The sequence below is a fragment of the Schistocerca americana genome, chromosome 2, assembly GCF_021461395.2.
Source record: "Schistocerca americana isolate TAMUIC-IGC-003095 chromosome 2, iqSchAmer2.1, whole genome shotgun sequence".
In the NCBI taxonomy this organism is placed as follows: domain Eukaryota; kingdom Metazoa; phylum Arthropoda; class Insecta; order Orthoptera; family Acrididae; genus Schistocerca; species Schistocerca americana.
This window is the reverse complement of record NC_060120.1, coordinates 329739244-329764151: the sequence shown is the minus strand read 5'-3', so window position 1 is coordinate 329764151 and position 24908 is coordinate 329739244. Positions and strand designations below refer to the sequence as shown.

Sequence of the window (24908 nt, the reverse complement as noted above, 5' to 3'; positions counted from 1 at the left end):
AGAAAGAAGGATCCTTTATTGTATGATTATATGATAGCGGAACAAACACTGGTAGCAGTTACTTCTGTAAAATATCTGGGAGTATGCGTGCGGAACGATTTGAAGTGGAATGATCATATAAAATTAATTGTTGGTAAGGCGGGTACCAGGTTGAGATTCATTGGGAGAGTGCTTAGAAAATGTAGTCCATCAACAAAGGAGGTGGCTTACAAAACACTCGTTCGACCTATACTTGAGTATTGCTCATCAGTGTGGGATCCGTACCAGATCGGTCTGACGGAGGAGATAGAGAAGATCCAAAGAAGAGTGGCGCGTTTCGTCACAGGGTTATTTGGTAACCGTGATAGCGTTACGGAGATGTTTAATAAACTCAAGTGGCAGACTCTGCAAGAGAGGCGCTCTGCATCGTGGTGTAGCTTGCTCGCCAGGTTTCGAGAGGGTGCGTTTCTGGATGAGGTATCGAATATATTGCTTCCCCCTACTTATACCTCCCGAGGAGATCACGAATGTAAAATTAGAGAGATTAGAGCGCGCACGGAGGCTTTCAGACAGTCGTTCTTCCCGCGAACCATACGCGACTGGAACAGGAAAGGGAGGTAATGACAGTGGCACGTAAAGTGCCCTCCGCCACACACCGTTGGGTGGCTTGCGGAATATCAATGTAGATGTAGATGTAATTTCTTTATGCTACCAATAAATTTTGTACAAATACAGTTTGCCTCTGTCACACCCCTCTCAGGTGTTAATGAAGAATCTAGTGTTATTTTGCTTTTTATAGCACTATACAAGACCTTCCTTCAGCTGTTCGAACATATGCGCATTCTACAGGTGTTGGCAGTACATCACATAACTTTTTGCTTCACCCGTTAGTGCAATTTGGTCACCTGTAACAGCTGCTCATCCATCCAGGAGCCCAATCTTACAGCTGCTACTAGCTCATCTAAGAAAGCCAACACGTCTCTGTTGACTTGCCTGAGAAAGGTTAACCAAACTGAATCTAATACAGGAATGGTTCAACTGGACAAAGTTTTCCCTTCTCTCATAGCTACCAGCTGCCTATGCTGCTCTGTGTTGCCTGCTTTCAGCTGAGCTGCTTGATTCACCGAAGACTGAATAGCTTCTTGCAAGGAAACACCTTGTTTCAGACACTCGACATTATGGAACCTCTATCAGCAAAACAAAACAGAAAAATGAATGAAAAAGACACACCAAAACAACAACAGGAAACCATTCTACTTTTTACTCATTGTGATCCATCTTGACTTAGTGCACTGTTTACCAAAATGGCAATACCACCCACTTACACACACTGCCTATACTAACCAGGTGCAAAATAACATACATTTTTACACACTCTTATAACCATTGTTTGAGTTTACTTTCCACAATTCTCATACAAAAACGAACTTGAAAACCTGATGAAGACCCACTGCCTCAACATGACACTTGCAGGAAAAAAAAAAAAAGCCAACACCACACACTGTGTTCTCGACGCTGGAGCTGGTGACATTGCTCCTGAACCAGCCATCACGGCAACAATACTTCAGACACCAAATGTATGGGCCAGAGGTGAGTGACCTGTACAGGTGATAGAGTGGGCTGCTAGTGGTCAGAATAACTTGTAGTTCATTAGCCTCAGCATGGTCACAATAACTTGCTGGGTGGATGCCAAATGACTGTTCAACATTTCCATACGAAAACAATATTGTCAAGCAATCTCTTCAGTCCATAACAAAGTACAGCAGTAATTATGGTAATAGGAAACAGCCAGATCGCTCCAAGCTGCTAGCTGCACTCGGCCGGTGACATCAAGCCTTGCTCAGAATGGACAGCACGTGGTCTCTGGCGAGGCAATGCAGGCAGCTCAGTGGTGTAGGTGATCACTCACGGCGGGGAGTGGCAGCCTGCAACAGCAGCTGTGGCAGTCTCCAGGACAGTTGTCTACTTGGATGTTTAGTCTATCACGATGTTTTACCCAGTATCGTTGTCCACTATGAAAATCATTCCAGCAAAGATGATAGAGGAAATTGGTATAACTAGAGTGTAAGGTGAAATTAAAGATTGTACACGGCACTTTATTTTGGCACTGACACTATGGGTGGGTTGAGCAACATCAGTGATGAACACGCAGCATCTCCTGACTGGGCGCACCTGTTTACAAAGTGATGCCTCCAATTGGACGTATCATGGGCTGCACAGAATGAGCAGCCTGCTAACAATCCCATCATCATCATCATCATCATCATCATCATCATCATCAAAGGTAAATGAGTTATCTTTTAATATACCAGTGATTGCCTGTATGAGCTTTAAGTAAGACGTGTTTTAAAAATTGATGTCTTATTATTGACAGAGCATATTTGAGCTACTATAACAACGAAAACAATCAATTATTGATAATATAATGTAAATGGATGGATAAACAATCTACTCGTCAAGCGGCAGTAGGGGAACACACACACTACAGGATTTAACGTTTACACACTTTCAGAGCCATTGGCTCCTCCTTCCGGCAGAAGAGTTGAAGGGGGAGGAAGAGAGTTGAAGGGTAAGGACTGGAGATGTTTAGGGAAAAGGGTACAGTTCAGGAAAGTCCCGTCCAGTAAGTCTCCCCTGACCCGGGGTTCTGGGTAACTTTTCTGAACTGTACCCCTTTCCCTACACCTCTTCACTCCTTTGCCTTCATCCCTCTTCCTTTCCCTTCAACTCTTCTACCAGACAGAGCCACTGGCTCCAAAAGCTTGTAAACGTTAAATCCATTAGTGTGTGTGTTTTCCTGCTGCCGACTGGCAAGTAGATTTTTTTATCTATGCATTTACATTACATTTGAGCTACTGTAATATATGTTAATGAGTGGTAATGAACTTTAAAATACAGAAGAGTTGAAATGAGAGTTTATTCAAAGTCATTTCGTAGCTTGGAGAAGTTGCGATCTTTCATTTAGCTTTCCTTGAAAGACAGAATGAAGTCCTTAAGAGTTCAATGTTCGAATGCGGCATTGGCACAAAGGATCCAGACCATTATAATGAAGTAGCAAGACAACAATTTATCGAGAAGAGACATTTGAGGTAACAGACAGCAATCTAAAACAATGTTCAAGGCAAACTCAAGCTATATAAAGAATACCCACAACTTTTACCACAGCCATTCACAAAATTTTACGGCACAGCTGTGTTACCACAAACTTTACAGTGTGTGTATGCCAAAACATACAGTCGAACTATGCACCCAGTGCTGGAGGTTAGGGCTCACAGCGGCGACAGAGACAATTATGGCTGGGCAGCTAGATAGCCCAAGCTCAAATTGCCACTGTGTTCTTTATTAAACAGGAATTCTTGTAGTGTCACAGTGTTTAGTTGGCACTTGCATTTTCCCATGATTAACACTGTTAACAATAAGATAAACTTTATCACAGTCACTGCTGCAAGTACTGCAAAACAGCAAATTTAGAAGATAAGCAATCAATGAGACAAACCTAACAACCAATGCGGTTTAGTTTTTTCATCCGAATGAACTTTAATGCCAAAGTTCCAAAACTCCAGTGAAGAAATCATTGTAATACAACAGGTGATTAGTTTGGAATAAAACATAGTCATAATATATAAAACAAAAATTCGGGACATTCTGTTGCCCACAAAGTGAGTTTGGGAACAGTGAATACATGAACAGTCCCAAAAAAAACGAATGGGAACACTAGGCTCGATGGATGAAACGATATGCGGTATCATCCTTTTCCAAAATGATGTTTACATCATACTAGCAATACACCGATGGATTCCTTTAGGATACTACTAGCAGGTGACAAACTCCAGTCTATAGTGGATGACACTTGACAACACTGAACATTATTCTAGGTGGTAATCAAACAATGGGTCTAGCTGTAGCTAAAAACTTGTTTCATGGGTATTTATTTGCATGTGGATAATGTGAAATCCATCTGATTACAACACTACAAAAGTAATAGGTCCTCCTAGTAGTTTCTGTTGTCCTGTAGGCTTTGGTGTAATATCGAAAGTGTCTACATTCTTGTAAACTGGTAGTCGATTCCTCCTTGAATATCTTCTGTGGCGGTAAGGCATGGCTGTGTGTACGGTGCGGCTGCCTCGAGTCGAATGAACATGCTGTTGCCTCACGAGCGAGACTGGGCCCAGCGGATGTGGCCCTGATAAGCGCGCGCCGCCAGGCACACGCAAGAGCAACCGGAAGGGCGTCACCAGATAACTAGTTATGAACAGAGCACTCAATGTAATAAAACATTTTAAGTACAAGGTGCTTCTGGTAGCAGATCATTGATACAGCTCAATGCAAGCAGTACACCTACAACATAGTCCTCTGAAGTGTTCCACTTCACAGCATCTTAATCATATTAAGATTTTTTCTTTATTTGTTCAAAGTGAACACAACTTACTTCGTACCTGCTCGGTACAAATCAGCTATTGGTGAGCTTTTTCCTCCAATGCCATAATACTCCAACTTACACTAGACTACAATTATAAATGCTTTTGGTAAATCAAAAGTATCAACTATCACTGCAAGTGCCATGCATGCAAAACAGTAAAATGCTTTTGCTGTTGGTGCCCTTTTTCTGCAGAGTCAAAATTCAAGTGTGGCAATAAATTGTGTGTACTGCTTTGTGCTATTACTGATGTACTGCTTTATGCTATTACCAAACAGTTACATTCCTTACTCTATTATTGTTATTTTGAGCTTTTCCTCATTACAGAGGCTTATCTCCAACATAATTTACTTGGAAATTACAATACAAACAATAAACATTCTTAAACTATATTCTCAAAATATTCCTCCAGGTGTTTCGATCTTGTGTCTCTTCTTCCTCTGCGCCCATTCTCCTCATTGTGTGCTGTACATTTTGGAGCCAGGTAGTCATATGTCGTCCTCTTCCTTCTTCTCCCCTCCGGTTCCCACTCCAGTATCAATTTTGGTATTCTGGTTTTCTCTATTCGTTGTACATGCCTGTACCACTGTAATTTCTTCCTATCCATTATGTCATATATTCTTTCTTTTATTTCCATTCTCCTTATTATTTCGGTGTTCCTTAACTTTTCTTTCCTGGAGATTCTTGCCGATCTTCTCCAAAAGTCCATCTCTAGAGCTTGTAATTTTTTAATGTGCTTCATGTTAATTGTCCAGGTCTCCATTCCATGCAGAACCACACACTCTAATATGGATTTGTATATTAATTTTTTAGTTCTGCTCATTACATTCCTGCTCCATAAGACTGAGTTAAGCATCCCAATGACCCTCCGTCCACTACTAGTTCTTTTATCGATTTCTGACTGATTTTCCCTTGATTTCTAAAATGGATCCCAAACAACAGAAAGTGTTTATCTTTTTGATTTTCTTTCCTTCAATGTATAGCTCATCTGAATCATTAGTCAAGTATTCTTTTGGTAATTAATCTTCAAACCCCAAGTTTTGTATGCTACTGCTAGTTGATTGCACATATAGTTAGCATCCTCCCCATCTTGTGCTACGACTACTTGGTCATCAGCAAATAATAAATGATGTAGGTAAACTCCATCTCTTATTTCTCATCCCATACTATTACATTTATGAGACCATGTTCTAAAGCTAATATCTATATAGATTTTTAATAATGATAGTGACATGGGACAGCCCTGTAAAAGGCCTTTGGTTGTTCTAAATTTCTGTGAAAGTTTATTACCAACTTTCACTTGGCAAATGTTATCTTTATACATCTGTTGTATTATTTTAATCAAGGAAGGGTTTATGTTTGCCATATGTAGTGCTCTCCAAAGTAATTTTCTTGGAACAGTATCATACACTTTTTCTAGATCTATGAAAATTAATCCTATATTTTTTGATTTTTCCCTATGTTTCTCCAAAATCTGTCGTAATGTGAAAATATGGTCTACACATGATCTCCCAGCCGTGAATCCACATTGTTCATCTTGGGTTCTAAATTTTTTTTCCCAGTTTGTTTTTAATTATTTTCGCAAAAATTCTCATTAATGTGTTGGTAACACAAATCCATCGATAGTTTGAACAAATTTTGCGATCCCCTTTCTTAAATATTGTATTAATGTAACCTGGCTTCATCTCGTTGGGTAATTGAATCTCCATGTATAATTTTGTTGAAGAGCTGTGTTATCAGTTTCACAATTTTGTCACCACCATATTTCAGACACTCCAGATTGATATTGCCTGGTCCCGGTGATTTACCATTCTTTCCTGTTCTCAACGCTTGAAGTACTTCACTTTCAAAAATCTGGATCTCATCATCTTCATGTCCTTTTTCTTCCCCTGTTCCTTCTTCTAGATATTCTTCTCTGTCCTCATTTAATAATTTTTGGAAATACTCTTCCCATTCCTTTTGTGTTATCAGTTGGAGATTAGTTTTGCTTTTTGTATCCTGTCAAAGCCCTTTCAATACTGACCATGCTTCTTTTGCTCTCCCAAATCCTAATTTGCTATTCACCTTGGCACATGTTCTTTCCCATGCTTCATTTTTTGCCATCCTTATTTTTTTCATCGCTTCATTCTTTTCCTTGTATATTGAGCTTGTTTCTTCTGGTTTATCATTCAACCACTGAAGGAACACATTTCGTTTTTCTCTAACGAGGACCTCTAGTTCCTCTGACCACCAGTCTGCTGCACGGTTGTGGTTGCTATCTTTTTTACCCAAGTCATATTTCCTCTGTATTTCCTTCAAATGATTCAACCAGTTTCCTTTCCATCCTGGCTGCAAAGAGTGTTTTGATACTTTCGTCTTGTAGGCTGTCAATATTAAAAGGTAAATTTTCATCTTTCTCAGTCTGGTTCATTTTATTTGTTACCTGTATCACTCCTTGCATTCTTCCATGGCCAGAAAGACTTCATTTTAACTAGATTGTGGTCTGATCCACACTGGGCTCCTCTATAAGATCTGACGTCTACTGCTTTGAAACTACTTGTTTGCCTAAAGATAATATAATCTATTATAGAACGAAGTTCTTTAGTGTTCTGTTGCCAAGTATATTTATGAATGTCCTTATGTTTGAAAAATGTGTTGGTAATTTTTAGATCAGATTGTTCACAAATTGCAATCAATCGTTCCCCATTGTCATTATATTCGTCCTCTCCATGTTTTCCTACTATTCTACATGATTCTCTAATTCCTACCCTTCCATTCAGATCTCCCATGATAATCAGTTCCTTTCTTCTTGGGACTTTTTCAATAGTCTCCCTGAGGTTGGCCTAGAATGTATCTTTCTCCTTATCTTTTGTGTCGTTCGTGGGTGCTTATATGCCAATAATCACAACTTCCCTAGCAAATAATGTCATTTCAACAGTTATAATACGTTGATTGACGAATGTCCAATTTGTGATTCTTTCTTTCCATGATTTCTTTATCATAATGGAGACTCCTGCTTTGGCTCTTACTGCTTTTGATACCCCACTCCAGATGTGTACATAATTATCCAGTTCTTCTCCTCCTTGGCCTTTCTTCTTTGTTTCAGAGAGTACGACAACATCCATGTTGAACATGTCAAGTTCTGCAGGTAGTAAATTTATTTTAGTGGAAATACCTTGCACATTCCAGCACCCAAACATAATTTTCCGTTTCTCATCGCCAGTTCGTCGTCCAAAGTTCCAACTTTTCCGAGGCATATTATTAGGCATTTTTATGTGAGTGAGGAGCTGGCCCACTGCACAACCCCCAACCCGGAGGACCAGGTAATTTTTACTCAAGGTTTTCTTTCTTTAGCCTTTGATAAGCCAATATCATATTACAAGGCAGCAGTTGCTAGTTTTGATCCACCCCAGGTATTTTATTTTATTTCCCCGGTACCCACCATATCTTAACAACTTCAAAATTACATTGAAATCCAAACAATCTGAATATCTTCATTAAAATTTGTTTTCAAAATATTTATCATCTTGCAAGTCAAAGGATCATTTTTATAAGTTAACAGACATTTTTAATGGCATTCTAAATGTTGTATTCATGCATATGTAAAGTACCCAAGACCAATTTTTTAAAACAAGTTTCAATGCAGCACTATTTTGCAAAAAGAATTTGACCAGCTAGGAGAAAGCAGCGGTGCTATAAGTCTGGAAGTATTTTCTACATGGTGGAATACTGTTTTATTTTACATCAACTGGTTTTTGGCCAACCTTCATTAACATGTGAGAGGCACATGTACAAACTGACATACATTGGTTGTGAAAAACTAATTGTTCTTACCATACATGCTTACCTGCCACTAGATTGGATTTATGATACAAATGGTGATTTGGACAGTGTTGCAACTCAGACTCATTCAATTTATGTTCACCGTGTAATGTTCCATCTGCATCTATCTGATAATCTCCCCCCCCCCCCCCCCCCCCCAACTGTTCATTTTGTATTCTCTCTCAACTTTGTGTTGCAACAGCTTCCATAAATTTTCATAATCATATAATTACTGTTCCTATTCTCCATCCTGAGATCATAACTGTACCACAGAATTGAAATAGAGGCTTCACACAACTCTTCAGCTGCTATCTCAGAACTCAAAGATGAAATGGTAAATTAAATTCAACATACTCTAATCATTGCTTATTCCTGTAATCCCACTGGACAAATTCAAGGATTGAGCAATATAATTATGCTTACACCCAAAGTCAGATCGCAAGGCATGGCACATAGTGGTATATCCACAAGCACCACGTCATATGAGTAAAGAGGAGTGGCACATTTAAGGTCTGCCAAGGACAGTCTCAGTCACACTTGTCTCTCAGTTCTTTCATGTGAACTGTGCGCTCTTTGGTGGACCTATAATAAAAACTATCTGGTACTTGGGTTGTTTCTGGACAATGATATGGATTTCGTCCATTGATGTTCGATTTGCGCATAATTATGTATAATCCTGATGTGGTGCTATCTCCATTTCATGGCATTATGTGCCTATCTTGAGGTACCAATAGCCTGTGCATGCACCAAATGAGTGGTTCATATTAGTGTGTTTTTCAGCCTGCCAAAGATGGTGTTCTCTAGCACTATCATTTGAGATATTCAATAAATCTCCAGAGGGCTCAAACTGCTTCAATCTCAACCACTCGTATCCCCTCTGTTGCCTGTATTAATGTATTCTTCATAATTTTCATTCACAGTCAATAACAAAACTCAAGTCAAGACAATCATCACAAATGAGTACAGCAATTATTCTTATGCCACACATGCCATGCATACAACACACACTTGATAATTCATTTCTTTCTCCATTACTACATGTCTGCTAGCACTCAACAAAAATAATATTTTTCAAAGCTAGTACAATACTGTATAAAAATGATTAAAATTTGGATAATGGACAAATATGTCTAACGCAGTCTGTGGACAACAATACAGTGTAACATTTTATTAACAGTTAAATTGATTAACAATTTACCAAGTAAACAATTATTTTTATCTTAATCTGTTAATTACATTTGTATATCACTATACTTATTGATCACCCATAATCACTTAATAAAAGTGTTACTTAAAAATAATAAAAAATACAATCAAAACATTCAAAATAAGTTTCTGATAAGAGAAGGGCTTATGAAATCAATATCAAAAATTTAATTTTGAAATTATTTCATATGCCACTTTCATCCTGATTCAGTGATATTCTGCCAAGAAATGTGCATCTTTGTACTCATCTGCCATCAAGGCAGGCAGATTTGAAAAAGATTTGACTGCTGTAGTCCACAGGAACTAGTGGGCCAAATGGCATCTTATGCCTCACACTACATCAGCAACCAGCCTTTTAACATGACATGGCGTAACAAATGTGCTTACTCGAGCTCATCTTCAACGCCAGCCATGGTTGGCATATTCATTCCACTTGAAGCAACAAGTTTCTGTACAACAAGAAAATAGGTTAGCTTTGGACAATTAGAAGCAGTAGCTATACTAGAGAGACAGATATGATTATTTTAATTATAAAAATCACTGTACATCAATATACAACTTCTAAATTAAAATGCAGTAAACACATAATAGCATTAAGCTGACAATTAGTCACAATAAATAATGGGTAGAGAGTAGTTTGTTTAATACAGTGGACTTTAGCTCAGATCAATTAATTTTTTGTATTGTTGCAGTACCAATAAAAAAAAAACAGCACCTAATTTAGAAATTTAAAAAACTATATAAACACAAACAATATGAATATTATGTTTTACACAACGCAAGTATAAAATCCACCAACACTTTTCATCATCTCCATTAATAATTAATAACACACATGACAATAACTCTACTTAATCATCAGGCCCCAAAACTAAACAGATACATTTACGACATATCACTCACTTCACAAAGAAGAGGTATCATTGCATGTAAAGAAAGAAAACAGTTCCAATTAGGCAGCTCATTTACCCCTCTCAGTCACCTAACCAGCCATCAATGCCACCTGACTGACAGTACTGATACACATCAAATTAGTGGAAGCATCTGCCTGATACAGATAATTTGCAGTGGACTGTTTTCAAAGAATTTTCATCATGCTGTGTGGCACAGGCACTCAGTCTTGCTAGTGGTAACTCATCGTTCACTGAAACGAAATGGTACAGATTATTTGCTTCAAACCTTTAACTACCAATAGATTATCTCTGCAAAGTTCTTTTACATTTTGGGACAACTCTTTTGTTGCAGGCTGTCAGCATCAGAGTCCTACTATCGAAAATGGCAAATAAACCAGAAGACTGGCGTGTCCCTAAGTTATCAAAAAATGAATCTGTAACTGCTATTCATCGAGCATTTCAAACACACATTCACCAAGATCCACAAAGTAGTCTCCATTTATATCTGGTACAACAGTTTGAAGAGAAAGGCTGTATTTGCAAATGCAAAGGTCCTTGACAGCCTCTAGTGTCAGAGCAAAATGTCAATTGTGTTCAAGCAGCATCCCAGCAAAGCCCACAGAAATCAACACATCAAGTGTGTCGTGAGCTTCAGATCCCAGAGACAAACATTACCAAAACCCAGTGTAAACGGTTATGCATGAAACTATACATGCATTCATTCCAGGAGATTACTGCACGATCTGAATTCTGCACTGAGATGTCAGCAATGATGGGCAATGACATGTCAAAGGTATTAATTTTTAGTGATGAAGCAAAATTTCACACTAATGGCAAAGTTAACCAGTACAATGTTGGTTTCTGGGGGACAGAAAACCCCCATTTCTCTATCAAAAATGAGTGAGATTCACACTAGGTCAATGTGTTCTACGCAGTTCCAAGGAAGATTTGCAGCTCTTTCTTTTTGACAGAGAAAGCCATCACAGATATTTGCTATCGCAACGTTTTCTCTGTGGCTTATGCCTTATTTGCAAGACAACTGCAACAGCTTCATATTGTTATGAGATGGTACACGTCCTGTGGTCCAGTTGGCTGTAGGGCACAGCAAGGTAAGGCACACGCACACGCATGCATGCGCGCGCGCACACACCTGTCTTGACAACGGCTTAGCTGTGCTCGTGTTGATGGTGCTTGTTGCAGATATTCACCATAATCAACAGACTTAAAACCCCTGTGATTTTTAAGGGGTTATGTTACAGACAAGTTGTTTGTCCCACCTCTGCTACAATCTGTGCCACAGCTATAGCAGCAAATTAAGGCTAGGGAAGAATATGAATATCATCCCAGTATCTGCTGTGAGATGCAAGGAGCACAAATGAGGTCCCTGTAACCTTTAAAAAGAAAGAGACTTTTAGCAACACTGTTAACAGGAAAAGGTTTGAAGCAAATCAGTTGTACCATTTCGCTGCATGAATGTTTCAACGAATAATGTACTTTGGTGCCCACCCTGTATTTTCTAAACCAAGCTGTTCCAGATCAAATGTTTACCTGGGACAGCAGGGTGGGCAACTGGCTCCAGCATGGGCAGTAGCACACACCACCTTAAACCACTGGGCGAGTGCACATGGGCAGAAGTGGCCGAGCAGTTCACACATCTGCAGAATGCATGCAATAGGGCCTTCTGGCAGGTAACCATGTACAGGAAAAGGTTTGAAGCAAATCAGTTATACCGTATCATTGCTACACCAGCCAGTTAGCGAGATCAGGAGTGCACAGGGGTGCCCTAGCCCAACAGGAGTGTGTTGGAACAGCCTATTTTACACCATTTTCTCCACTATGTATGTTTGCTGAACGGTAATAACGGAACTACATCAGATTAGAAACTACTTCCTTATTTCAAGACAAATTGTCAATCTGAATATATGACGCTCTGAACAAGTCAACTGCACAATATTTTCTGGTGAAGTCTTGTAACAAACATTGTGTGTTAAGTACCCACAATGCAGGAAATGTGAAGCATGGTGATAAAGTAGTTGATAGCCTCCAGAAATTTATTATGAGATATGTTTATAGAGCACATTTCAGGGTATATTATTACTGTCCCACTGCAGCAGTTGTTTCAAGGTTGGTGTTCAGAGTAAGTAGCAGTCAAACCACTCTTTGCCCTCTTCCCACTGAGGTTATCCTTTTGTGGAAATTGTAAAACCCTTGCACAGAGGCAAATTATGATTCAAATGGGTCTTATTTGTGTCGAGAGCTTTAATTCCTCCATATCCTTGTCTGATCCATCAGACCTGTGGAAATAATGGTTTGACGGTTTTGATGCTGCTCTTTTGGCTTGTCAGTCCTTTTGATAAACTATGAGAATTTGGCAAGATTGGATGGTTTAGTGTGAGCTTTGCTTTGCTCTTCATTGTCTACATTCTAGTAAGATGTCTTAATCTGAATGATATCTGACTCTCCAGGTACAGGTTGTTCCACATTGGACATGCTGTGAGTATAGTCACCAATTCAATTTTGCAACTATATTTGCTGTAGCAGGACACTTGTAGGTATGGTGGAACATTCTGTATCCAATTTGTGAGCAGCTAAACATCTGGCACAGGTAGTCTTGACTTTACATATCACCATGGTACAACCAAATTGTTTGCATTTAATACATCACATGGTACTGGCTATATATTGAAAAAATTCCAGGTAGATAAGATGTATTGTCTTTTGGTGACATTAGCACATTACAATTATACATATAAGAAGTGGTCTTCTCAGCTTAATTCATGCCACACATTTTTGCAAACTAGACCCCTGGCTACGCCACATATCAGCATGTCACCACAGCTAAGTTTTCGTATTCACATTCACTTCCTTCACCGAAGTGCAATCAAAATGTCACTTTCTAATCTAGCCTAGATCTTGGGTACACTACAGATTTGACTGACGCAGCAACCTACATCCAAAAAGTAATAGATGCAAATGAAATAATAACAGTGTTATCTTTGTGCATGTATGATGTAACATGCCACATCATCGTGTTACAGGATGAAGCTGATATTCAACATCAGTTGGGTCAATTTTCTCGTCTTTTCAAATTGCCTATTCACCCATGTTACAATACTTGGCAGCTTACTGGTGACACTGTACTATCCCAGTGTGATTCGCATCAGTTCAGTCACCTGATCATTGTTGGGACTGTCAGTGTAAATAAACATTCATAAACATGAAATATGTGGTGTGCAATTATTTTTAAAAACTCTTCAGTATCCTTTAGGTTGACAAACAAACTTTGAGAAGAATCGGGCAACCAAAGATCACAACTGGCAGATGTTTACGCATACAAACCTCTTCAAATGTCTTGACATTTTTACACTTCCTTCCCAATATGCTTAACTCCTTAAAGACCATCATCATTATAAACATCTGACATCCACTGATAGATAAGGGCATACTTTAGGTATCTCCAGGTATTACAGTCTTTAGCTTCATGAATTGCTGTTGGCTGTAATGTCAAATAGCCATCTCTTGTTAGATCGTCACTTTCTTTCTGTATCTCTTGGAATCAAGCAAAGAACCTCTTTGATCCATCTACCATGCATTCATCTTCAATAGCACCAATTTTCCACAAAAGGTTCATCATTGTCTGCTAGAAATGTCAGGAAGGAGTTTTGATCTATACCCTAAAATTTTCTTCCTCTGGAATGGGCAAACAAAGTTCTGCACTCTACAAAAGTGGAAAGTTTTGTAAGTCTTTAAAATAACGCAGCTGCTATACTTGCAGAAGTATCACGATCTCCACAACATGTTAACACAAGCTGATGGATAATAATGATGTCAATATGGAATGTTAACTATGCAAAAAATTATGTCAATGTAAGACACAACAAAATGTATGTTGTTTTTGATGAAAAATGATTGCCAATCACTTGAAAATTTGATAAGTTAATTTGCAGTCAAACTGTGTGTGAAATGTTTTTCAATTACCTGGCCCACAACCGGGAGCCGCTGAAGCAGCAAGTGGAACACCTGTGGTGGCAGTGTCTGCTGGAGCACCTGCAGCAGCTGGTTTGGCTGCCCACACACGGCCACTGCGTTACCCAAATGCTCCACTCCAGCATCCAGGTCACCACGTGCCAAAAGCTCTTCGCCAAGTTGGATCTGAAACAGTAAAAAGTGACAGCCTTACGCACACCTTGGTATACCACCCACACAGTGGTTTATTAGTAAAGAAACACAACAGCTTATCAGTTTTTAAAATTAATCATTTCCTTCCAATTGGGTACCATGGCATTGATACCGAGGAAACACTTATTCCACAGGGCTGTATTTTAAAATTGCAGTTTAGTCAGTACTACTAGTTCCTGACATGCCCCATTTTCAAGTGCATCTGTAACAGATGTGATTACATGGTCCTCATCTCATCATACAAGAATCGTGTGCCATGTGCAATTGTGCACAGTGCAGTTGCCAAAATGCATAATCTCATGATGTATAGCAACAAAACACATTTAAACAGTAATTACTTCTAAAATTCAGTGTCACAGTTTTGCAGCTCTCATTTTTCCACTTCCAAAAATAGCTAATTGCATTAAAAGTACTCAATCGGAAAATTTTATCTTCTCGAAACATTCTTCGGGGCTTTGGGACTCCTTTCATAAATAGAAATCACCTTCATAAAATAGTATGGATAATTTTGTTAACTACTATTTCTCCAGCACATAGGTAAACAATCTGCTTCTTTGATAGCCATATTTCTGTGCCCTTTAATGTTGCTATATTTTGCACTGGCATGCAAAAAAATTACGATTTTTATTATTACACGAGTCTATATGTAGTTGTGTCAGTCCTTGCTTAGTAGCTGAAACAAGACCATCTGAGTGAATTAGTCAGCTAGTCTGTGCTTAGCAGCTAAACTGCCAACATCCCTGAGGTGTGTCTATCACTATCAATCAGGCAATTAATATTTATTCCATTAATATCATACACTCAGTGTGAATGGGTCAGTCTGTGCCAAGCTATCAGTATGTAATTACCAATGTGACTTCGTACAATTACTATGTATATTAAAGTCGAAGTTGAGCAGTAAAAGTGCTCAGTTATTGTGTAACAAAAATAAATCTGATGTCATATTTATGTCAGGACTTGACTCAATAGTCACCAGTGTACAGTAAAGATGTCGCCCCTCTGTCATGACAATTTTAGCATAGGTGAAGTGCTGACCTGTGGTACACAAGCTACCTAAACTGTTGAATACAATTTGATCACAGCACTGTTACTTCTGTCAATAAATGTGAAGAAGATAATAAATTTATTTCTACAATGTTGATGTAATTATTTAGAAACTAGTCACTAAATCAAAAATCACAGTATGACAGACAACACAGAAAAGCTCCAAGACTTCCAAGGTAAAAATCCAGATCAGTAATGCTTCAAAAAGAGGACTGTAGAGCACGAAAAAGTCTAGATGAGGTCTTTATCCAGCAGCTGATATCAAATGGCTGATAATGATATAAGAGTACTGCCATTAAAAGAAAGAAGAGGTGATTAAAGTTTAAACAGAATCTCATACTGGATAAGGATTTTCCAGGGATTCAGCTGCAGCTTTGATTGGTTACAATGCTCAACATCATGGTTAATAGTGCTTCAGCCAGGGTATTTTCAAAGAGACAGTCATGAAACTTTCCACAGTTTATAGTTCATATCAATTCATACAGACAAAGAAAAAAATGTTACCTTCATAGGCTCAGATGTTTCTGAATTTAACATACGAAGTAAGAAACTACCCCCAAAGAGGGCACCTCAGGCAACATTTGTCACATGCATAATATATTCAAATTCTCGATCTCTGGAATAATTCAAGATATTTAGGTGACTTTTTATATGACACATGAGAATTTTCTGATTAAAATGATCCTAGCTTGGAAACGTGTGTCCAAGGTATTTTGCTCACTGGTGTCACATGGCACAACACGCCCTAAAAAGAGCTTCCACATCTCATCTCAGTTTAAAAGGTTTCATTAACATAACTTCTGCCACAAACTAGTTTCTGTTGCCATATTCTTACATAAAGGCTTCATAAAATCAGAATCTAGCCTCACTTGACCAACGTTTTAATTCATCCTGAACACGTCTAATAAACAACTTTCAAATATCCATTATAAATTACAAGTGATCACTGGTGGTAGTGTTGCTGCCTTGCAGCTGCAAATCTATATCAGGCAGCTGCTCCATTCTGTAGCATAAAGTTCACAATGATTTTATCTAAATCACAACCAACATCTATAACCTCTGCAACCCACTAGTCACTGCCATGTACAAGAGACATAAACATCCCACAGTAGGTTGTGAATGCAAATATTCTCCTGATGTTTCTGAGATTTTGACTGGGCAAATGAAATTTGTCTCTTGATACCTAAAGTTTGCAAAACTTTGTGTCTCCTGAATTTTTTCATAAGGGGGGGGGATCTTGGTTTGATAATTCCTCTATTCCATCCCTTCACTTCTGTGACATATTGCTGCTATTTCTTCAAAAGTTGTAGTTTTCCTGCTTTTACTGTCCATTTTTCAAGTTCAATGAATATGTCCAGGACAAGGGTTATTCTCCTCCCATGTTCCAAACGTAACTTCTGAAGAGCCCTCTGTTATATTTTCCAAACCAAGTGCAAGTCACCTCTTTCCAGGACAATCATCATGTTTCTGAAACTAACAGGTGTCTCCTTCAACATCACTTACCACTAATGACTTCACACATCCATTCAAAGTATCATGTCACAGCTTCAAATAAGATCTTCAAATTACCGCACAGAGTCTAGGGAAAATGTAGAACAGAGAAAGTCATCACTGGAAATATCTATTTCGAGAGTGCTGAACGAGTCTTCATACTCTTATTTTGAAGAAAGATTTTTCTTTTCTTCTAGCCTTAATTCCACACTTAACGGAACCAACCAAGGCAGCACAGTAGTTCGCATACTGGACTTGCATTCAGAAGGACAACGGTTCAAACCTGTGTAGTCATCCTGATTTTAGGTTTGCCATGATTTCTCTAAATTGCTTCAGGCGAATGCTGGGATGGTTCCTTTGAAAGGGCACGGCCAACTTCCCTTCCCATCCTTCCCTAATGGAACCGATGACTTCGCTGTTTGGTTCCCTCCCCCGAGTCAACCAACCAACGGATATCCAAACAGTAAGCACACTTCATCCTGCCTTGGTCCAGGACAGATGACATTTAAAACATAATAAGTACCATACTAAAAGCCCAAAAATTAACAGAACTTTCACAAAAGCTTACTGGCAGTAGACAACAAATCTGGTGAACAGTCTGTATGTCAACAGCTGAACTATTATTTTTTCTCTCTAACTCATTTCAAGACCCCAGGGATAAAATTACTCTTTAGTCAAACGTTTTACATATTTAACAATAGTTCTGAAAATGCATAAAACAGCAGGTGAAAATAAATGGTTCTGAATACATGTTGGTGGACTTTATTAACTTGAAAACTGTTTAGATAATTTTATACTACAATTACAATAAAATAACTGTTGACAATGTCAATGCTGCTATGGAATAATGGTAATGCTTGAAAATGATCATGTTCACGATGGAGGTGGAATGCTGAATATGACGATAGGGCTTGTGGAACAGAAAGTAGTGACTAAATTTCATTGAGGGAGAGGAAAGTGGAAGGAAGGTGTCAGGTAACATGTTGTGATGGGCTGGAAAGAAGGGTACACAACATTGGCATGGAACTGTCAATTTATGTAACCTCACTTTTATATACCAGGCCAAGCAGAAAGGAATTATCTGGATGGTTCCAGATTTTCTCATATACTCTGTGAAACTCTGGAATTACCTGGAAGCTTTCACATAATTCCAAACACCTTTGATGAATTGGAAAGTTCTATGTAAAGCCAATTCAGAATAACATTTCACTATTTCCAACTTCATTTAATTTATATCATTTTACCTAATCTCATTGGTCCAAGAGTTGATTAAAAGAAATCATAGAACAAATGTGGTATATTTTCCTTCTCAAGGTATGCCTTTGGGTATACAGCTCCTGTAAAACCTCTGAATTTTTCGGGAAGGTGCCTTTATGCAAACAAAATCGTAAAACAATTACATTGAAGAAATTAAACACAAAAGTTAAAACAGGAATACCATCTATTAAACATATTAAAATGCAACGTGAAAATGATCCTTTTAAGCAGATGTATGATTGTATGGTACTGATCAACAGTAAAAATATTGAAATTTTTTAAGGGCTGGTAGCTTTAGAAAAAAAAAAGTTTAAATTCTAATTTTAAAAAAGTCAGTCAGTCACAGCAAAAGAACTTTGGCACACAATTCCAAATTGTAATTTTCTTTTTAATTTGAATATTATGTTTTAAATATAAGAAAAAGCAATAATATATCTTTAACCATCCCTGAGCTATTGCATTTTAATATTTTGCCAAATGTCACACTTGAAAAAGTCATTCAAGCTGCACCTATGGTGGCCTGTGTCTTGGGGCAGGAACTTTTGAGGAGGGGAAAAAAATTCTTACTTTGACCTGAATTTTAACATCTCAAATTCAATGGCATTTGTCACAATATCAACTACCAAATCAATGTGGACTTACCATGCCAGTAGTGATTTAGAGAAGCCTTGCTCTGGATGACTGAGTGGGGATTTGAACTGTGTTCCTCTGAAATGAGAGGCCCATGACTGAAGAGAAATAACTGCAGCACAAAAGCTGTTGGCTCCACTTAACACAGATAAAATTCTGGCCCTGTTTATATGGCGGAGTCATGATCGTGTTGAGGACAACTTATATAACAGAACTGCTTTACTTTACACAGCTTGTGGTGTATTATAAAAGCACGATTGATTTATGAAGATATAATGATGTTCATATAGGGAGTGAGATGTAATCAACACCTTATGAAACCATAAGAGTATTTGATATTGTGTATCAAACTGTTGTTCAAGCTTTAAATAAATAAATAAATAAATACAAAATGTAAATGGTCTAAGCTCAGCCAAAGGTAATTTAAATTATTGTTACTCAATGCGTAGTATTCTACACTGAAGCTGTGGCACCCATTAGGACTGAGAACAGCTAAACCATTCTCTTGTCTGTTCAGGAAAGGTATTTTCTACTAGGGGAATTGTGCAGCCAATAGTCCTGTGGGTCACATAGAGAAGGGGTGGCAATGTGTGACTGTTTTCTGCTTCGGGAATGCCCCCCCTTTATTAACAAGGTACACTGCAGACAGACTGATCTGGGCAGAATAGCTTGCTGGCAGTCAGATTGGAAGGCCATGCAGTGGTGAGCCCTGCAAGACATGGAATATTTGTGCCAACTTTGGGACAACTGATGCCAGCAAGTAATAACTATCACTTCTGCAAATAAAAATCATCTCTGTTAAATCGTTGCCATGGATGCAAGTCTTTTTCCCAGCAATACAGGTGGGACAAACGTTACACAATACTATTTCAAGTATGCTGATCAAGGGTCGCCATTATGGTACTTTTGTCTACTGAAGTTATTAGATGCAAGAAGAATGTGCAGGAGTACCTTAGCACCACCACATCCTATCTGTACTGCACCACCCAAGGCAAGCCACAGAATTTATTCTTTAGTATTGTGTAGGAGAGCCAGCCTCTCATAAATTTGACAGCTGTGAGAAGTGTTTTGATTTAATACAACACTGAAAATTTATGAGCTTGCATATTTAATTTCAAACACCTATTTCATTTACTTTAAATCTTCATGTTACTAGTTTCAACAGTTAACACAATGGTGGTGGTGCCTATTAACGTAAGAAAAGGGGGATCACAGAAGCATCTGATTCCACCCATCTGTTTTGACCCATGATGTCACCAATATAGTAGAAACGACTATTCACATCGACTCCAATATGGCGCCTATGATTCCATTACATAAACACGACAAAAAACATGAAAATAGATCAAAAAACCAACACACACACAAACACACACACACCCCTTCCTCCAAAAATATTATCAAACTAACAGTACAAGCATGGGAAATTGAGGGTTTTTGGGTGGGGACAAACTAAATATAAACACACACCACCATCCCAAACCATGCAAAACAACAACATAAATCGACAACACAAAATTCTCAAATTCCACTACACTCACAATATCCTCAGGAATAGGTTATTCCCTTCACCTATATAGCTCAACCGCAATTGTAGATACCACATTATAAAACTCCAAAAATTACACCACCACAACTTCTGTTACCACAAAACTAACTACTCAACAAAAGAAATTGCAATCGAACACTTCCTTTGACCTAAATAGGTCAACAGCAGCTCACAATACCAAAACACACATAGCTACAACGATGCAATGGAATTGGTCACTTCCCTTCATCTATACAGGCCAACAGCAGCTCACGATACCAAAACACACATAGCTACAAGAAGATATTGAAATCAGGCACTTCCCATTACCATTGTGGAGGATCTCTTCTGTTGTTGTTGTTTTTGAGTTACACTGTGTGATTGGGATTTGTTTATTTTTTGGTTTTTATTTGTTGATGGGTCTTTGATTATGGGGGGGGGGGGGGGGGGGGGGGGAGATGATGATAGGTTGTGGATTCGACAGCTGTGAGAAGTGTTTTGATTTAATACAACACTGAAAATTTATGAGCATGCATATTTAATTTCAAACACCTATTTCATTTACTTTAAATCTTAATCTTACTAGTTTCAACAGTTAACACAATGATGGTGGTGCCTCAAAAACAACTAACGATACCAAAAAAAAATTTAAATCAAGTACTTCCCCAACAATATCTAAATGAACCCCAAGTGCCAATACCAAAACAACCACCAACACCTGAGAGAGAGAGAGAGAGAGAGAGAGAGAGAGAGAAGATCCATCAACAAATAAAAACAAAAAAATAATCAAATCCCAATCACACAATACAACTCAAAAACAACTACAACAGAAGAGATCCTCCACAATGTAATCATAAAACAACTATCACCCCCCCACCCACCTACCTCTACACACATCACCAACAACTACCCCCCCCCCCCCCAACACATCCTTAACCAAACATACATACATTTTACTAATGGCCCTTGAAAAAATGCAATAGCCCCTGAGACGCTTCTCTGCCAACATTACTCATCTAAATGTGACTGAAGGTTAGAAGAGTGCCTCTTCCACCTCCCAACAACTGACTTAACCACCCCCTTAAAACCCCTCTTATCATATTTGTATATGCCCCAATCTCGTAATTTTTGAATTCTAAACTATGGTTGACAACTAAATGATTGTACCCCTCTGGCCAAATCCCCTATAAGATGAAAAAGCATCGGAAACTATTGGGCTACCCTCATCTATAAACTCCTCAATTAATCCCACCAATTCCTTTTCATGTGCCCCTCCAAAACCCTAAAAACACACACCGAAAAACCGCCCCCAGATACAACAGCCCCCACACCCATAAACCAACCGGAGATTTACCCCTCCCATACTTCCTCTTCCCAAACTGCGAATCGTCAACCTCCACGAACACCCCAGGGCCACCCACCTTACCCCTGTACTTAATATATTCAGAACAAACTTCCCTACAAAACGAAAACCAGTCATAAACTGCCCTCTCACTAACACCAGTCTCATGTGTACAAAAACTATGGGAGGATCTATAACAAAAATAACACGTCATCAACACTATCTCTCGCATGCCCAACCTACATCTCTCGAACCAGGTACCACTCCTGATGGAGCGCAAAACGTTGTCCCTACGGCACCGCCACATGTAGCAGTCCCTGGTCAGAGACGCCAGAACTCTGGCCAACCGCATGCTCTGCTGACACACACCGCACTTCACCACTTCAGTCAACAGCCAGAATAATTGTAAGAATTTTATCAGGGACAACATATTGTCACCCATTTCTGCCTGCAAACGAGAACTATTATATTTATCCGTCATATCCATACCTAACAAAAGCAGCAACAAATTAAAATAAATGACTCATCACGCAACATACAGCAAACAGAACTAAAATAACTTAGACATAACAAAAACTTAATTCTTAACTCACTGAAACCAATTTCTGTTGAAGACCAGTCACAAACGACACCTGAACAGATCAAGCAGCAACACCAAAATGAACCCAATTACACCACATAACACGCGAACTAACACACCACCAGAGGACACCACCGACTGCAACAAAATGACATCTACAAACACAGCACACTCAAACTAAACTCTGCACCATTGTGATACACACAACAACACCCCTTACGTCACTGGTTAAAGCCAACAGGTGGGATCGGACGCCTCCACTGACCCAGAAAAAGGAGCCTCTCAAATTTGACGGATCACAATGATTCACTATATGTATGACTTTCGTTAACAAATTCATATACTCAAAAATGAAGATTAAAGTAACTGTTGACTATAAAGACCAGTATTAAATTCGGCTCCTTTTAACAAGTTTCTTGAAGTAATATTTGAATATGAAATAACTTAAAAGTCTACAAGTTTCATTCCAGTACAAGAAACAATAATAATAGTCACTAAATATTAAATTGAATGATTTCCCCAAGGCAAACAAACAAGCTGGTTTAACGACTGTTCATTCCAAGACAAACGGTTTTTCAGAAGGATTGCTTACAAGGTGAGTCATTCATCCTGCTGTACGGTGTCACTGCACTTTAGTGGAAAACAATGCCCATTGAAGTGATAGTTGAAGGTGTGAAGATTATAACTGTTTTGCAACAACCCCCTATGTCATCTAAATAATTTGAATGAAGTAAGATTGCCTAGTTAACTTTCAAAGTGACACAAACACAAATATATTAGGAGCGTGTAAGTTACAAAAAGCAGTGTTCAAAGTCTTTATATTGTTGACTTATTTGAGAGTCTAAATTTAGCAGCTCCGTAAGACAAAGTGGTGGTAAGGTCATGCTGCTTTGAATGCGTGACCACAACCTCTTAACATAGAACACTTAAGAACACTAAAGAGTATGATAGGATCGTTACAGACTTACACATCTTATCTGGATATAATATATTGGGATATTATGAACTGTCATTAAGTTAGTACCAACTGTAGCTGCTATTAATTCAACATGACAAAACACAATTTGTAGTGTGTAGCACACTTTGATAAAAGAAGAGAATAAATAACAGTTTTTGAGACTGCTCTTGTTACTGGGAAGCCAAAGTTTCAACATGAGCAAAATTCATGCAGCATTACTCTCTGCTTGTAGACTATACACATGCATTGTAGCACAATTTAACCATCATGGAAATACATTATGTTGGTGTGTTCTTTGTAGTAGCGGGTTTTAACAAACTGTCTTACAATATATAATAGGAATTACCTTACTCTACAGTAACTGAAGGCATGTCATCTCACTAGGCCTATAAACTACATGAAGCTTTCAACACTAATTACATCGAACACTTTCAAGACTGATCACATCCACCAAGAAATTCACCTAATATTTATGTAACACGTTATCACTCATAATAAAATCCAGCTGCACACCAAATTCAATTAATGGCCCATGGAACTAACCAAAGATAGTAAATTAAATGGTCATCTTATTATACTATTTTCGGACACACACAATTATCACATTTGTGAAATATCTTTTCCAAGACAAAAAGCCTTTGATCGAGCATATTTCCTTACAAATTTCAAAATATTACGGACAGCATTAAACAACGTTTACCCATTTTTCAGTACTAATTCACAAGCATCACACAAGTAATTTTGAGCTTTAACACTGACAGAAACAGATAAGACAGTCTTCCGCAGTGATTGTTTTCTTAATTTATTGCTGTAAGTGTAAAATCTACATCTTAACGAAATAACACAAAAGTGCAGGAAATGAGTCTCACACATAACCTAAAAAAAAAAAAACAATCTCGAGCCACAGAAGTTAAGAAAATATTTTGGAGTGTCGTCCGATTAATGCAGTGTACTGTTGGTAACATACACCTAACAAAATTTACAGAAAACAAGACAATTTGGAACTTGGTATACTGTAGAATTACCTCCTGCAAGAACCATCTTTGAACGTCGTCCCTGTCTTTCAGATCTGGAAATTTGGACCCTTCCTTGCTAGCTGCTTTTCTGGCCTTCCTTCCTGCAGAAATAGCAGCAATATCTGTAAGTTCTGTAACTGCTTGAAACTACTACAACAAAATCTATTGCACTTACTCTCCCTCAATTTCTTCTTAAAATTCGGATCGCTCCTGCGCTTCCTATCAAAATATATGCAGTAACCAAGAAATAATGTCCCACAAATACCAGCCGCAATTCCAATCGCCGCCTTCGAAACCATCGTCATTCTTAAACACAATTTACTTTCCTTCCTTTCACTTCACCGCCACACATCCCCCACACAAACCTTCTGAAGACCAAAGAACTTCGAAAACCAAACAGATGCGAAGACGACATTATATGCGTTCACGTGGTGTACTAGAACTGTAAAGTCGAAAGTACATTGTACACCATAAATTTTATCCGCGCCAAAATATATGAAACAGTTAGCCAAATAATATCTGCAGCTGACAAAAGAAAAGCAACAATTAACATGCTTCTGGAACACAGAGACAATATACAAAGAAAG

At 38.4% G+C, this 24908-nt stretch overlaps 1 protein-coding gene across 1 annotated transcript; it reads right to left on the bottom strand.

Annotated features, from left to right (window-relative positions):
• Positions 1 to 9338: 9338 nt before the first annotated feature.
• Positions 9339 to 24706, bottom strand: LOC124595009 (mitochondrial import receptor subunit TOM20 homolog). Its single transcript, XM_047133556.1, has 4 exons — positions 24497 to 24706; positions 24331 to 24422; positions 14275 to 14448; positions 9339 to 9852 (listed from the first exon to the last, which is right to left on the bottom strand). Exons 1-4 carry the CDS (start codon positions 24624 to 24626, stop codon positions 9787 to 9789), a joined length of 462 nt encoding a protein of 153 aa, XP_046989512.1. The 5' UTR covers positions 24627 to 24706; the 3' UTR covers positions 9339 to 9786.
• Between the last annotated feature and the right edge of the window lie 202 nt (positions 24707 to 24908).